Here is a 15287-nt window from a genome sequence, read left to right as displayed (position 1 = left end):
TTACATAGAAATTTCTGTTTTAGTTTTAGTTCGTGGTTAAAATGTCGATCTCGAGTTACTTTGGCGACCTCGGGGGAATGTTCTGTTCCTTGCCGCTGCGTCTGGCTCCCCGCTGTGGAGAAAACTGTTTTCCGTTATTCAGGCCTCTCTGATGCTCGCGGATCTTCAGCCCGGCTCCTCCGGCTCTGGCCTGACCGTTCCCTCTGAAGGAGCGGAGCGGCTGGCGGGGGGGTCGGCCGTCGCCAGCTTTGTCCTGTTTGTCCGTCGTCGTCCTCCTGGAGTTGGAGGAAGGTTCTTCGACCCTGTTGACCTTCAGCTCCTGCAGCGGCTGGCTGGCTGAGGAGGCGGGAGGGGGAGGGGAGGAGGCTGTCTGTGCTGGTGGGGGGGGGTCCTTGGCCTTCCTCTGACACACCTCTGCGTAGCTGAGCTTCCGCAGTCCCTGATAACACAGGAAAATGGATGTAGTGTTTAAAATCATGAAATGAAACGTTCAAGAAGGACATGAAACACCAACATGATGCCCACTGGAGCCACAGACAATACGAAACATTTTGCCCCTAAAATTTGAGTGCAAGTACTTTTTTTTTTTCCTTTAAGAGGGAGAAAAGAAGACAGATTCAGATATGTTTGCCGTCTGTACATATAGGGAGGAGAGAAATGAGGTGTTGCAAAGGGATTTGACTACACAGATGTTATCTGCGAACTCACATTTAACTATATTTATCTTAAAACAGAAGTAAGCGGAATATTTGTGTTAATATAAGTCTTAAATAGTTCTATCTTCCGACAGCAATCACTTCTATAGAGTGTTTGGTTTGAAACACGGGTCTGTCAGTCACTCTGCTCTGCTGTAAGCCGAGGAGAAAACGTTCCTTGTATCCTACAACCTTTATCCAATGAGGAGAGAGAACGGCAAAAGGGGCAGTCCTCTCTGTGTGTGCAGCCAAGGGATGCACGTGAATGTGGTGATGTAGGGACGAGGGCGGGGACTGCTAACTCCATCGGCTGACAAGAAGTTAGCCAAAACGACCGGATCGCTTACTTCTGCTTTAATATCCATTTTCACAAATAAAACAAAGCTGTAGACAGTTGCTGGCATCCTGCCATCACAACATTTGAGTCTAAGTCAGCTTTGGAAATTATCCAATATCTATCCACAAACTATCTATCCACTCTATTCTTTTTTTTATATATAAATTGCAGGTTTTTTTAAATCAGCAATACAGCTTCAAAATGAGTCTTGTTTCAGTGTGACCACAGCATGAACCAGCCTATTGCTCACTGATTCAGAGATGACTGGGATGAATGAGGTCTTTAAGTTTTTCTCCCCCCATCAGATTAAGACTTAGTGCCATGAATGGACACTGCCTTGCCCAATGACAGGGGGCCTGCAAGTAAATTTTTCATCTATTTGGGCATTTGCAATTTGGATTTTTCTTTTAACTCTGCTTAAACAAGACAGGGACAACTCGAGAATCTGGACTCTGTCATTACAGGTTTCAGGCTCATGTGTGTGAGGATTATGAATGAAAGGAAATGTGAATATTTGGTTTGCAAGTTGATTTACAGTGTGCGCCCCTAAAACTGAATGTAGACCGATCAGGTCATTGTAAAACATTCATTTATTGATGTAAATATGGTGATTTGTGAACATACAGAGCCCCAAGTTTAAAATGTTTAAAATTAATCGCACTACATAGAATATTCTTTGAGTTGCATACTAATGTGGATGCAGATAATGTGTATGGTATGTACGTCTATGTGCATGTTGGACTTCTTCTTACCAGATCTGACGTTGGGGTCGGAGGGGTTGGAGGAGATGGAGACGTTGCCTCTGTGGAAACCGACTGGCTGCAGCTGGAGGAGGCCGGTGGTTCTGATGCTGCTGGAGAAACGGGCTGCGTGGACGAGGAGCTTGTTCCTTCTGGAGTCTTCGGCTCAGCTTTTTCCTCTTCCTTTACTGCAGGAGGAGGAACACTGAAAAGACAAAATAGAAAGATGTAGTTTTTCCATGTATGTTGTCCTTGTTATTAACAGACATTTTGTCGAGTCTCTGTAAAAACTGTACCTTGAGGTGGGCACCGGTGTTTGTGGCGTCACTGGAGCAGGTTTGGCAGCGGGGGCCACAGGAGCAGGCTTGGCAACGGGGGCCACAGACTCTGGTGCGCTCACGGTTTCGACTGAGGTGACTGTGGGCGGAGTCTGGGTAACGTTAGCTTCTTGGCTCACAGGCTGAAATAATAAAGAATTCAAAATATAAATGTACATTTACTCACCTAACTCTTCAAAGTAGAACAAACTGAAAAAAGGACGACCTCCCCCTTACCTTGTTGGTCACCTTCAGGCCACGCACGACATCAGAGAGGCGCATCTCTGGTGTGGTTTCTCCCCGCGGACTCACCACTGATCCAGGTAAAGGAGGGAAATTGGAAGCTGCCAGGTCAAACTTTGGTGGAGGAGTCACCTTGGCCTCCATCAACGGGATGGGACGCTGCAAGTTTCATTTTCATTCAGTTAAAGTCAAAGTTGAGATAAGAAAAGATCCTGACAACAGACAGATCTGAAAAATTATACTGACCATGGTGTGTTCATCTTCTCTTTTCCTCCTCATGCCCCTGTGGCCTCCTCTCCTGCAATGAAGAGAGATCATTTACATTAGAATTTTTTTTGATAACCTACATTTACAAGTTAAAATCGTCATAACCACAGCCATTTCACTGATCACGATAAGTCGAGAGAATATGTAGATTTCTCTCAAACCAATTAAATTCTCCCCGTCTGCACACACATGCTCTACATTCTGGTTGTAAAGCTTCATCTCTGTGGTGTTGACAAAAGATATTATCGACCCACCTGCCCCGTCCGCCTCCGCTCAGATCTCCATTGTGTGTCTGCAGAGAAGCTTCTTTCAGGTTGAAGGAGGACAGAGAGACCGGATCAGAGATGCTGCCACCTGGCGTCCCCAACACCTGGAGGGGATGTGGACTCACGGGACCAGACAGGCCGTCCATCAGCGACCCCAGGGCCAGAGAGGAGGGAGGAGAGTGAGGGGCCACGTCGGCCGGTCGGTGGTGACCCTTCACATGGTTTCTGGGCAAACACAGAGGAAACACAGGAATTAAATGTCAGCTCCACCATGGAAGAGGTCATTTTGATATTTATAGGATTGTGTAGGGGTCGAGTAATTAATTTGGAGCCATGTTATGATTGGTCAGTTCTTGAACAGGTCCTGGTAACCTCTGACTGTATGTATATTGTTCCTACATATAAAGAATTAACTGTGTATTTTTAGATAAACAGATTTTACAAGTTTCTTTTGGATGGAAATGATTTATATGATGATATCTAATGCAAAGTTATATCTATCTATCTATCTATCTATCTATCACACTTAAAAGGGTTTTGATAGAGACTTTTAACTTTTGTGTGATAAATATAACCGAACAGCATCTGTGGTGTAAGTGAGAAAAAAAACAACCAGTCACACAGTGGCATGTAAACTATCTATTCATCTGCCTGTGTTCATCTGAAACACAGAGTCAACATTTGATCCCAGTCAACAGTTAAGTAATGGAAGTTGTGTCATCGTGACTTGCTCTTACCTGTTCCTGTTCATGGGTCGATGGGCACTGGAGCCAGAGTTTGCTTTGTAGCTCCCAGGATTGTTGTAACCGTTCACAAAGCCGCCGTTAGGGAAAGGTGCCTACATATCAGAGCAAATAACAAAAAGAAATGAGGTCAGATAGTGGAGCACAGAGTTCAAACCAGACATAGTGAAGCAGCATTTAGTCGTTCTGCTGGTAGTTTGTTCCAGTTAGCATAACTGAAATCAGCCCCAACTGTGAGCACTTTTAAATCCAGCTTTTTTCTGTGTTTTCTTTTATTCCTTTTTCTTGCTTTTAATTGTATGTTTAATGTTTCTAATTTTTACTATTTCAGGTTTTATGTTAATGTTTTGTTTTTATGTAGAGCACACCAAGTTGCCCCTTGGTATGAAATGTGCTATATACAGTAAATAAAGCTGCCTTGCCTTACATTTCAATTATGTTATCAGTTTTAAATGTGTTCAGAAGCCTCTGGTCAATCATATGTTTTATGCATTTACATATTTTGTGAGAAATACTGTTGATTGAGGTTCCTGACAGTCCAAACTCACCAGTGGTGTTTCGAAGTAAGGCATGACTGAAGGGCTCCAGGAGGGCGACACCACAGGATAGACTGGGTACTGCTGCTGGGCGCTGTACATCTGCTGCATGTAGACAGCCGAGTCGTACTGGGCCTGAGGCTGCGTGTGCTGACTGTACACACTCGAGTCCACGCGGCGGAAGCTGTTCTTACCAAAGAACGTGTTAATGGCCTTGATGCGCGCCTGTGGAGGAGAGAAAGAAGAAGGAAAGCTGTGAATAGGGTGTATTTTGTTTCCATTAAAGAGACCTGCGATGAGGTTCACTGTATCTCTGTAAACTGTCCCATTTGTCCCCTCAGATCTCATAATCTCACGGTCATTAGGCCATTAAACACTGCTCTGTCTAGGGGAAAGAAGGTGGGGGAGGTAGAGGGAGGAGGGAGGGGGAGGAGGAGAGGGAAAGAGAAGGAGGGTGAGGGAGAGTAGAGACAAATAGTAGAAGCAGTACAGAGATACAGTAGATATATAGAAGACAGGTTCCTCCCAGGCAGCCACAGTGCTTATGGGTCCTTCCAAGCGCGATACTGATCATCACAGGGGCTCATAGTGGACGGTTAATGTGTCATGGCCGAGTTTGTTTTATCAGGGGGTGGGAAAAAAAAAAAGACGCAATAGGGCAAACAAGGTCAAATCAAAGTCCAGCTGAAAAACAATTCATTAGATACCTGAAACGCAAAGTGTAAATGTCATGTTGTGATAAGAAGGGCAATCAAACTGTCAGAAGTACAACCGCTCTGACAAACACAGGGAGCAGAGAGCACTGGGTTTCCTCGCTGCTTATCAAGTCCCTGTACACATAAATCCCAAGGTCACTCCTCAGGCCACGGCTTAGCCAAACAGTGACGTAACGGCTGACAACACAACTAGTCTTGTGTAACACGTGGCCACGCTGGTGTCTAAATTAGGCTCAGTCAGTTACTGCTTAGTGATGGGTCTGGTATTTAAAAAAACCCTGTACATAATCAATCAGGTCAATCTTAATGTGATTTTTTTTAATGACAAAACTCACCATGATTGGTTTTCCCTGGAAGGTTTTCACTTCCTCTCTTAGGTATCTGTACGCCTGAGGAAAGAAAAATGAACCAGACATTTACACAACTGTAAAATCTGCTGTGTCCACTCTTAAATCTAGGCAGTAAAAACTTTCCTGACGTCACTCCCAAAGCTTTAACGTCCAACTTGCGCACACCATTTTTCAATAGGATCTAATACTAACAGACTACATTAAACAAAGTGAACAAACTACTGTGGTCACATTTGGTTTAAAAGAACAATGAAACCACAGCAAATAACACAATTAACCGCAATATTAAACGCCACAATTAATTAATTGTAAAGATGTCCAAATACTGTCACTTTCCAAAAAAGATTATGTAGGAACAATATCAGCAGTTAATGACTTGAATATTTCAAATATTTCCCCTGAGGGATTAATAACTGGTCATATAGATATAAGTAGTAATGTAATTTATATTTTGACGATATTTGGTTTTACACATTCATGGTGTTGTGAAATTAATTAATGCATAATAATTGTGATACCGTGATTATTTCTCTGACAATAATGGTGCCAAGAAAATCTATAATCGTGACATCCCTAGTCACATCTAATGATGACAAAGATACTGTAAAGTGTGTAGTTATTGATAAGCAGACGTACCTGTAGTGCATCCATATCAGACTGAAACGTTATGTACCAGTTGCTGTTGTGTGCAAACTCAACACTCAGGACTTTTGGACAATTGTCACTCTTAAAAAGAGCCTCCACCTCCTGCAAGAGAGAACAACCAACAACTTTAATGCAGTTCTGCCTCTAATATTAAACACATACCAGCTCTTCTCTCAGGCCACCATGCATGCTCTTTGATAGACTTTAAATAAGCGTCTATGTGTTAAAACCAGTGTGAAGCAGCCGGCACAGTGAATAACTATCTATGACTGACTACTTGTCAGCACAAGCACGGTCATGTGGCAGCATCTCATTTGTAAGATTTACTGTACCTCCACTGGTGTAGTCTCTGGCACCTCTCTCAGGATAATAATGCAGCGGCTGTGATTTGGCCGGACCTTCTCTCCAGTTTCATCAACTTGCACCATGGGAGAGGCTGGAACAAAGACGCAGCTTTAAACATTATTGTTTTCACTTCAGAGCCCCTCATACACCCACAGAGTACTGGTGGAGAACATGCTTTGTGCTCTTTTCTCCATGTCTGGAGGTTTTTAATAACAATAAAATACCGGGTATATGTGGAAATTCAACTTATTATTTCTTATGATCAGGTAACTCTCAACTAAAGCCTCACATGACATAAGATTTACAAAACTTCATAATTAACAGCTGCAGGAGGACCATGCCTTCCCATGTATGTTATAAAAAATGATTGAAGGTTACAAATTTGAAACTTTTCATGAATAATATGAAGAATATCATCAGAAATACAGAGAGCAATCGCACCTCGCAGCACATCCAGAATCAGGTCCATGTCGGTGGTGAGGGCTTTGATGTCCTCCATACAAGCGATGGTCCAGATGGGAACAAACTGATCACTGTCCATCTGGGAGATCAGGTACAGGTCCTTGGTGAGGTTCTCCCTGAAAGAAACAAAAACAAAACAAAAAACATTATAATAAGTCTAGAAAAAGTAAAGCTCAACATGTAGATGACATCATTTCTCAGCAAAGGAAATAAGAGATCAAGCATCAACTCCTCCAGACATGATACTTGGAACTGCTCCGGGTGTTTGTGTTTACATTCTTTGATCTCTCCCCAGACAGGACTAATCCTACTCATCAATGTAATAACTGTATGGGTGTGCTGACTCATTTAAATTCTGGCAGTTGGACACATATTAGTGTCTTACTGGGTAACACTTTATTATAAGTTCACACTATTAAGCATTAGTTATAAACTACATACTAATGAGTATTTATGCATTATAAATGAAGAATTCAGTATTTATTAATGCTTAATAGTGTGTACTTATTATAAAGTGTTACCGTCTTACTGAAATTTAAAGGACAATTCAGGGCAAATTCAACCTGGGGCTCTAGTTTCCTAATATTTTAGGTCTAAAAGAATGAATCTGAGGATTTTCTAACGTGTCCTGTTATGCAGGAGTTCTGTCTGTCACCGCATCGCCATAGCAGCAATGAATGGGAACAGACCGATCTTACCCGTTTAGGCTGTTTACATCCCACAAAAAGGAAATCTTCAGAATCATTGTTTTAGACCTAAAATAATAAGAAACTAAAGCCCCAGGTTGAATTTGCCTGGAATTGTCCTTTAAGACTGGAAAAAAAAACAACTAAATATTGTGATATAAAAAAAAAACAATGCGTCTAGATTGCGACTCTTCTCTTTTCTCACCTAGAGAAGCAGAACTCGAGCTGTTTCTTCAGAGATTCCCTCAGGTTCTCTTCAGACATCGGCTGATCCTTGGAAACGTCGTCATCGACTACGGCCGATTCGTTTTGCGGGTCAAAGACTTGATAGCCCAGCTCAGGGTGGTCGACGCCGTTCACCAGGCCCTGCTGCTGCACGGGGGCGTAGTCTGCAGCGCTCTCCGGATACTCAGCGCTGTATCCTTTGCACCCTGCAGAAGGAACGTCTGAGTAACCTAAGACAGAGGAGGCAAGGCGGTGAAGTACGTGATTGTGAAATAACTGTCACGTTTAGACAAAGAGGTGCAACAAGCTTTGTCATGCTCTGTAAGTCTTCAGGGTTACACAGTGAATACAATTTCCTCATATACCAACCATGTCTCCCTGTAATTATCCTGGCAAGGTTTAAAAAAAATACCTTCTATGTCTATACGTGTCATAAGTGGTGGTTTATTATTACCACACTTGACAAATTGACAGAATCGTGAGAGAAGAGAGAATAAAGTGAATATGCTGCTCATACCGTTGGTCATCTCAGCAGGAGGAGGGTAGGTCTGCAGCCAGGAAGAGTCCTCTGTCCCCTCTGGGATGTCGCTCTGGTGGGCAGGGACCTCCTGCCACACTTTAGCGTTGGGATTCAGACCTGCTCCCTTTGTGGTAACCTGCAGGATGATATGAACACAGAAAATAGCTTTGGATTCATAGCGTTTATTGTTGTATTGTACAGGGAAAATTGGTGCAGTTAAAGCAGGAGGGCAGCGTGTTGATCAATATCCTTATTACCAGTTGCAACAAAGTGGCTGGTATAATTTTCACTATGTGTTGTGTGTGTGTACTATAGCAGAAACTAAAACAGAAGTGGTTTAAGTCCAACATTTCTGTGGCTGTGAACACATTTTGTCACTGCCACGGTGTGTGTGAAAGATAAACTAAAAATGTACAGTAGTTGGTAGAAAGAGGAAATGTGTAGTTGACATGAAAATCAACTTTATGCAAATGTGGACAGTGTTTGAGCAAGTCAGCTGGAAAAAAAAGGGGGTTAGAAGAACGACAGGGGTCACTGACACATCATACACCCTTAGTCCACATTAGTTTTAATTCACAAATCACTGTATTTGAGTTTTAATCATTCAAAGACATTTGGTACTACAGGTCATTTTGACCAAGGTCAGATTATTACTATTCACAACAGCAAGGCTGCGTATTTGTTTTTAGACACTCACAGCCTACTTTACGTGTGTGTGTGTTCATGTTATCACAGCTAAATGTGATCCCAAAAACTTCTAAATGTAGTGGGAGCTACCACAAAGGTGGTTTTGAGTAGGGATTGACCGATTATTGGCTGATATTTGGCATTTTTACGATAATCTGTTTCGGCCTCTTTTTTTCCCTCACCGATAACTGATAAAATAAATTTATTTTTAAACACGTCGCTGCTTTGGCTCTGATGCAGCCGCCTCCCTGCCTAAAGTCACCACTGAACCAAGGTTTGTGTTGGAGTTTGTGTTAATCTACAAAAAAATTAAGGTCTTTTTATCACAGATTTTTACAGTGTACAAAAAAAAGTTTTCATTTTTACTGCAAATAAATATCAAAGATCGGTTATCAGTTTCCTTGATTACTAATAATTGGTATCAGTCCCTAGTTTTGAGGAGAGTGTTTATCTGTCTGGGAACAGATTTTTGTCAGTGCAACAGCATCACAACCTGCAAGATACATGAACAAAAGCTAACAGGTGTGTTACTGAAATCAAAATGAAGGCAGAGTCTGAGGATGGGTGTGATCCAACCTACCCATAAGTACAGACTATGTAATAATGACTGTTAAGTAATCATAGGTGGGGAACATCAATAGGTTGACGGGTGCGGCAGCCGGAGTAAAGCAGCCATCTCAAAAAAAGTCTCCAATTATACAAGTTGTTGTAAGAAATTGATATTCAAACTGATTTTTGGGAATCAAGCAGGCAGGTATGGATATGGATTATCATCATGTGAGCAGAGTAAAGTGATGTAGTGCATCATGTACTATTAAACCAACCAGAGAGTTAGCAGAAGCTTCTACACAGAACAAATGATCAGAGACACAAGACCAGAGGTGCAGCAGTCAGAAACAACAGAATACCCTTGTTTTTACTATGACCACAGTGGCCCATAACTTTAAACTTTAGCAGCGCAAGCAGAAACTTTAGGGGCACAGAGTGTAAGTCTACTTTTACAGCAAATATTCACGTTTCCCTTTCATCCATGCCTCCATTCAGGGGCAGTCTGGAGCCCTGTGACCTCTGCTATAACCTTGATTTTTAATATTTAAACCCCTACAACCTCACATCCAGTAATACTGGATTAACTGGACAATTACTCTTTTTAACTTGAGCTTTTTCTTTGTTTTATTTATATTAAGTTGCTATTGTATATTTTGTACTTTTACTTATTTAACTGTCCCTCCCCTCTGTTCTTTGCACTTTACACCCATGTCAAATCCCTTCTGGGTGTAATCACTGCTTTAAAAAACATGTCTGATGAAATCTGGATGCAATTATAGAGTCATGAATAAGTTAAGCCTTTAAATGCTACTACCACTATGCTACTGCCATAGCTCCAGCTGACCTTACTTCCTATCACAAGAGAGATGGCCTGATGAATTGACCTGCACACCGCTACATATTCTTTTCAACTTGAGCTTTTTCTTTATGTTTTATTTATATTAAGTTGCTTGTGTATATTTTGTACTTTTACTTATTCAACTGTCCCTCCCTCTTGTTCTTTGTACTTAACACCCATGTCAAATCCCTTTCTTTTGCTTAAAAACCTGTTTTCATTCTGATTTATGTATAAAACCAGAGAGTCATGACTAAGTTAAGCCTTTAAATGCTACTGCCACTATACTGCCATAGCTCCAGCTGACCTTACTTCCTATCACAAGACAGACAGCCTGATGAATTGACTTCGTAACAGCCTATAACGCAGCAGCTCAGTGTCTTTGCGCACACACACACATACACACACGCATCGTCTCATTGAGTTTTCATTGGCTTCCTGGTCCCTCACACACTCCGCCTCTCTCAACGATCACATGTAACCATACATGGCGCAGGACTGGTCCGCCTGTGCCTCGAACAATACAATCCGACTTGACATCCATTGCAATGTCTCCCTACTACTGTGAGCTTGAGTCATTGATAAAAATAAAGAAAAAACAAGCAAATGGCTCCGACTTATCAAAAACCTCCCTTGTGTCCATTACCAGTCTATATCCAGCGGCCCACGACTCGGAGCGAAGCCGAGCAACGTAACATGAGGGTCGGCCAGGAAGAAAAGCGCAGAGCACATGGCGCCGCCGTGCTCATGCAACTTCCAGGCAATCCACCCGACCGCATACAAACCCGATCGTTTTCGTTTGAATGTGAATAAACACAGCTGACCGCGCACTAACCATCTGTGAGTTAGAAGATTTATTAAATCATCGCCACCACATTCGTGATCTTTTTTTAAAAGTTAACGTGTGCGCGGCGCAGTGCCATGACCTTTATCACGAAAACCCCCGTAGATGGCCATTTAGCTCGTGTTGTATAACAGGCAGCTAACATTTAACACCAATCACGTGCAGGAGATGCTACACATCGGGTTGAATTATACGTCTAATGCAATATGCTACGGAGGTAAATGATGTATATTACTATCACCAATTGATTAAACGTGTTCTTAAACACGTGTCGTGGGGTTTGTTTGAAGGTTGTCTCCTCGGGCTCCATATGGTAACGTAACTAGCTTAACTTTACTACCAGACCAGTGCGAACCGGCTGCTACTCCCTTTTAGCCAATTTGTTTGACAGGTTGACACTAAACACACGTTTAAATGATCGTGTAAAAATAACAATACATTAAAGTGGCAATTTTAAGGGCATGAAGATTAATTAAACGCTGTCTTAAGTGTAAAGTTGTTGCTACACGCTGATTAAAAACTGATTCTGTCGAGCCATACGGAAGCGAAAAAGACGCAAACAGGTTGTCGCATGTTAGCTCGCCTGCCGTGCTGTGCTGTGCCGTGCCGTGCCAGCGTCCAGGCCCCGGACTAACTCACCATGCTGCCTCGGTCCTCGTCTTTTCACGGTGTCCTCCTCCTCCTTCTTCTATTTCGTCTTCTTGTTCTTCTCCGGGGGGGGATTTAACCGCTCTGTTTGGATTTATTCTCCGGCGACGGGAATTATACCGACTGTGTACTTCTTCACGCTGGCCCCGTCGTCGTTGCTGCTTTCTCCGGCACTTAACTACCGTCTCCCCGGCAACTGGTAACGTTGCGTTACGTTACGTACACGACGTGCTCCCTAATAACGGCGTGTCCGCGTGAGCCTCAACTTCTTCACAAGATTCGAACTTTAAACCGCTCCCGAAACGTATATTTTTCAGGGAAAAACGTCTCCCATTGTACGGAAGGGGAAAAAAACAAAACGATGCCGCTTTGCTCAACTCCTCATCGCAATGTTTCAACACCAAAGACGCCGTCGTAGGCAGCCTATATTCCGCATGTGACAGCTGCGTCCTCTGTCTGCTGTGCTGCCACCGTCCGTCTCAACAACAGGCTGCACTGTGCACTCCGCCTTCTCCGTCTCCCCGGTAACTGCTAACGTTACGTTACGTACACGTAGGTACTATGGTCCTAACGGCGTCGTGTCCGCGTGCGCCTCAACCTCTTCGATAGCTTCGAACTTAAACCAGAAAAAACGTATATTTCCAGGAAAACTTGTCTCCCAATGTACGGAAGGAAAAAAAACAAAAACAATGCTGCACTGTTCCAACACCAAGACGCCGCCGTTCATTCAGCATGTGACAGACAGACAGAGAGGCAGCTGCGTCCTCCGTCTCCACAGGCAGCACCGTTCACTCCGCCTCCCCGGCAACAGCAACGCTAAACACCGCAGCGTAGCAACCGCCGACGGTGACCTCTACACGGGGACAGTGCGGCGGCTGCAGGGGAGGAGGAGTGGAGCACGGAGCACTTTGGAGGAGACCCACCCATAGACTGTACTATAGAAAAAAGACCTTGATCTACAGACATAACACACCGAGCTGGCATTATAAATACTCCCTATCAGTAGAAAGAGTTGTCTGATGAGATTACTTTTACTGACATTAAAGTACCAGTACCATACTTTATGTAACTGTAATAAAAGTCAGCTGTGACTGTTTTAGAAACTCATATCCCTGGATTATTATCACTGAGGCTATAAATATGACATTTTACTGCTGCAATATGAAGTGAATGCATGATAAAGTTGTAGCTGATGATGAAATTTGATTACCGACTCAACTACTGATTATTTTGTTGATTGACTGGTTTGTAAATTGTGCAAATCATCTTAACAGAAAGAGGAATCAATTAAAATCCTCATACATGATCAACTGGAGCCATGATTAAATTAAACTACAATCACAATAATAATTTACTGTCAGTCAACTGATCAGTGTATGGTTATATTTTAATTATGTAGTGTCAGGTTCATTTTCATGTTTTTGGTTTGCAAAAATCTGAATTTGTGAGCTAGTCACTTAAATTATTAAGTGAATGTAGAGGAACAATGACAATTTATGAAAAGAAAAGATTAAGAAGTACAAGGGCATTGAAGCTACACAGCATTAGGTCAAACTCCTGAGCTGAGTGGAAAGGACATTAATTTGAAATTTACTTGTTCACTTCCCATTTAAGGAGTCTGGAGTGATAGGAATGTGAGGGTTGAAATTAGTATTAAAACCTGGCAATGCCACAGAAAGGTTCAGAGTCAATGAAGCTTAAACAGAGCTGAAAATGTTTAGATTATTTCATATGAGGCAGTGTAACATCAGCTCACCTGTGAGTCCAGGTGAATTTGAAGAGATGAAGATGTAACTGAGATACGGAGCTCATGAGTCAGACAATAAAAACTTAAATGTTCCTCGAGTTCACAGTGACATTTATTAAAAGTAAGTAGAAGCTTTTGCTTTGCCATGATGACTAATGAGCTACTTTACATCACTGCTGTCCGGGTTTGTGCACTTAATTCAGTAACAAAAAAAACTATTTCATTTCTTTTATTCTACTGTATTGAACATGTTCTCATTAAGTTAACGAAGGGCATCTTATTGTCTTACAACAGCAGGTTTACATTTTTTCCCACACAAACATAAAAATGATGAAGAACAGGTTTTGTCATTAAGCCTTGGTGGCTCCAGCCGTCTGTTGGCTCTGCTGCAGCTGCTGGATCTTCACGTTCATCACTTCCAGCACAGCTGCAAGACAAAACACAGTGTATTATACAAACAGGTGTGTCTCAGGATAAAGGAGAATTAAATATTTACAAAGATGTTCTTATATTTATCCGTGGTTTCTGTTGAATCTCTGCCACCATGTTTTTTTCAACACATACACAGAACAATAGTGACCCGACGACATTTACTTTTACATTAAAATAATGTCTGAGTTCCATTAATAACTGATGTGAACACTATTAACATTTTATTTTTAGCCAATATCAACCTTTGTAAACATTTGTCTTTGTATGAAAATCCCTGTGCAATGCATGCAAAACATTTTTATGTTATGAATGAAATAGTAACAGATAAGAGACAAAACATCTTTGTAATGAGAAACAGTTGGTGACATTTGGTAAAACAAAACAGTTGGACTTACCTTGCTTCATTGCATGTTTTTCCTGGAGGGCCGGCTGAATTTTCTCTATTTGCTTTGTGAGGAAGTCTATTTTGCGTTTGAAGAATGCCTTCGAGTCATCCACATTCTACAGTGACAGACAAAATGAGCAGTAAAAATAAAATTCACACAACAAAATACCACTTTATTAGAGTAAACTGTGTCTAATGTACTTTTTTCTCCCTACCTTTTCAACATAATATCCTGTTCCCACATCCACCAAACAATGTTCCACATCATTTAATGTTCCTGGGACGTACATCTGAGAAGACGCCAGGTCAAGGACAAGTGTGGACACAATTTAATTTTTTTAAGCACAATTCACAACACAGGAAAATAATGAATATGAAAATATAAAATATGAATAGCTGTAATGAAGGATACAGAGCTGGTGAGAGGCACAAGCAGTTCTTTTCCTGCACGAGACAGAAGAGAAAGGTTAAGGAATGACGAACAGATTCAAACATGTGCATGATTAAATGAACTTTAATAAAGACACTGCACCTCTGAAGACTAAACACACACTGAATCATGTTGATTGTTCTGGATATTTCAAGTAGAACATAAACTTCTACAATAAAGTTAACTATTTAAACGTAGGAGGAGGATTTATCACAGGAACCGAAGAACCACTGTTGAGCTTTAATCTTTCACTCCACTAAGTAATAAAAACATGTGTCTAGAGCATTTAAATAAAACCAAACTCACCTTTATTGTTTTGGCTGAGGACATTCAGACTATCCTTTGCTTCAACATACTTGGTCTGGACGACTTTGAGCTGACCTATTGAAGATGTCAAGAACTCAATCTCCTGTAAAATTTACAAAACAATCAAAAGTCAGAGTCAGTAGTACAACAAGCGATCAAATAACTCAGCAACAGCAACTGCTCACAATCACTGAGAATCACAGCCAAAAGCCACACACTACACTATAATACAAGTCATTACCAGATTATACTTTATTGTCCCCATAGGTAAAACTGTTTTGGACTCAGCTGCTGCACATTGCTGTCTCCATGATACAAGGATAAGACTTAA

General features: G+C 41.8%; 2 protein-coding genes across 2 annotated transcripts in view; both read right to left on the bottom strand.

Annotated features, from left to right (window-relative positions):
• Positions 1-53: 53 nt before the first annotated feature.
• Positions 54-12116, bottom strand: larp4ab (La ribonucleoprotein 4Ab). The gene is made up of 15 exons (XM_085775538.1): positions 11648-12116; positions 8091-8229; positions 7554-7803; positions 6642-6778; positions 6188-6291; positions 5847-5957; positions 5196-5249; positions 4157-4369; positions 3603-3703; positions 2854-3090; positions 2579-2630; positions 2327-2491; positions 2069-2232; positions 1785-1977; positions 54-439 (listed from the first exon to the last, which is right to left on the bottom strand). Exons 1-15 carry the CDS (start codon positions 11648-11650, stop codon positions 56-58), a joined length of 2307 nt encoding a protein of 768 aa, XP_085631664.1. The 5' UTR covers positions 11651-12116; the 3' UTR covers positions 54-55.
• A 1383-nt stretch (positions 12117-13499) lies between these two features.
• The window catches only part of pfdn5 (prefoldin 5), a 2805-nt gene continuing 1017 nt past the window's right edge, over positions 13500-15287 (bottom strand). Inside the window, exons 2-6 of the mRNA XM_085775537.1 lie at positions 14957-15059; positions 14633-14664; positions 14436-14510; positions 14231-14336; positions 13500-13830 (exon numbers count right to left, since the gene is read on the bottom strand). Of these exons, the coding sequence (XP_085631663.1) occupies positions 13754-13830; positions 14231-14336; positions 14436-14510; positions 14633-14664; positions 14957-15059 (393 nt within the window). The 3' untranslated portion in view covers positions 13500-13753. The remainder of the gene's footprint in view (positions 13831-14230; positions 14337-14435; positions 14511-14632; positions 14665-14956; positions 15060-15287) is intronic.

The sequence above is a fragment of the Trachurus japonicus genome, chromosome 5, assembly GCF_045865225.1.
Source record: "Trachurus japonicus isolate A0001 chromosome 5, Traja_1.0".
NCBI classification, from domain to species: Eukaryota; Metazoa; Chordata; class Actinopteri; order Carangiformes; family Carangidae; genus Trachurus; species Trachurus japonicus.
The sequence above is the reverse complement of the archived record's forward strand: the minus strand, read 5'-3'. Positions and strand labels throughout refer to the sequence as shown.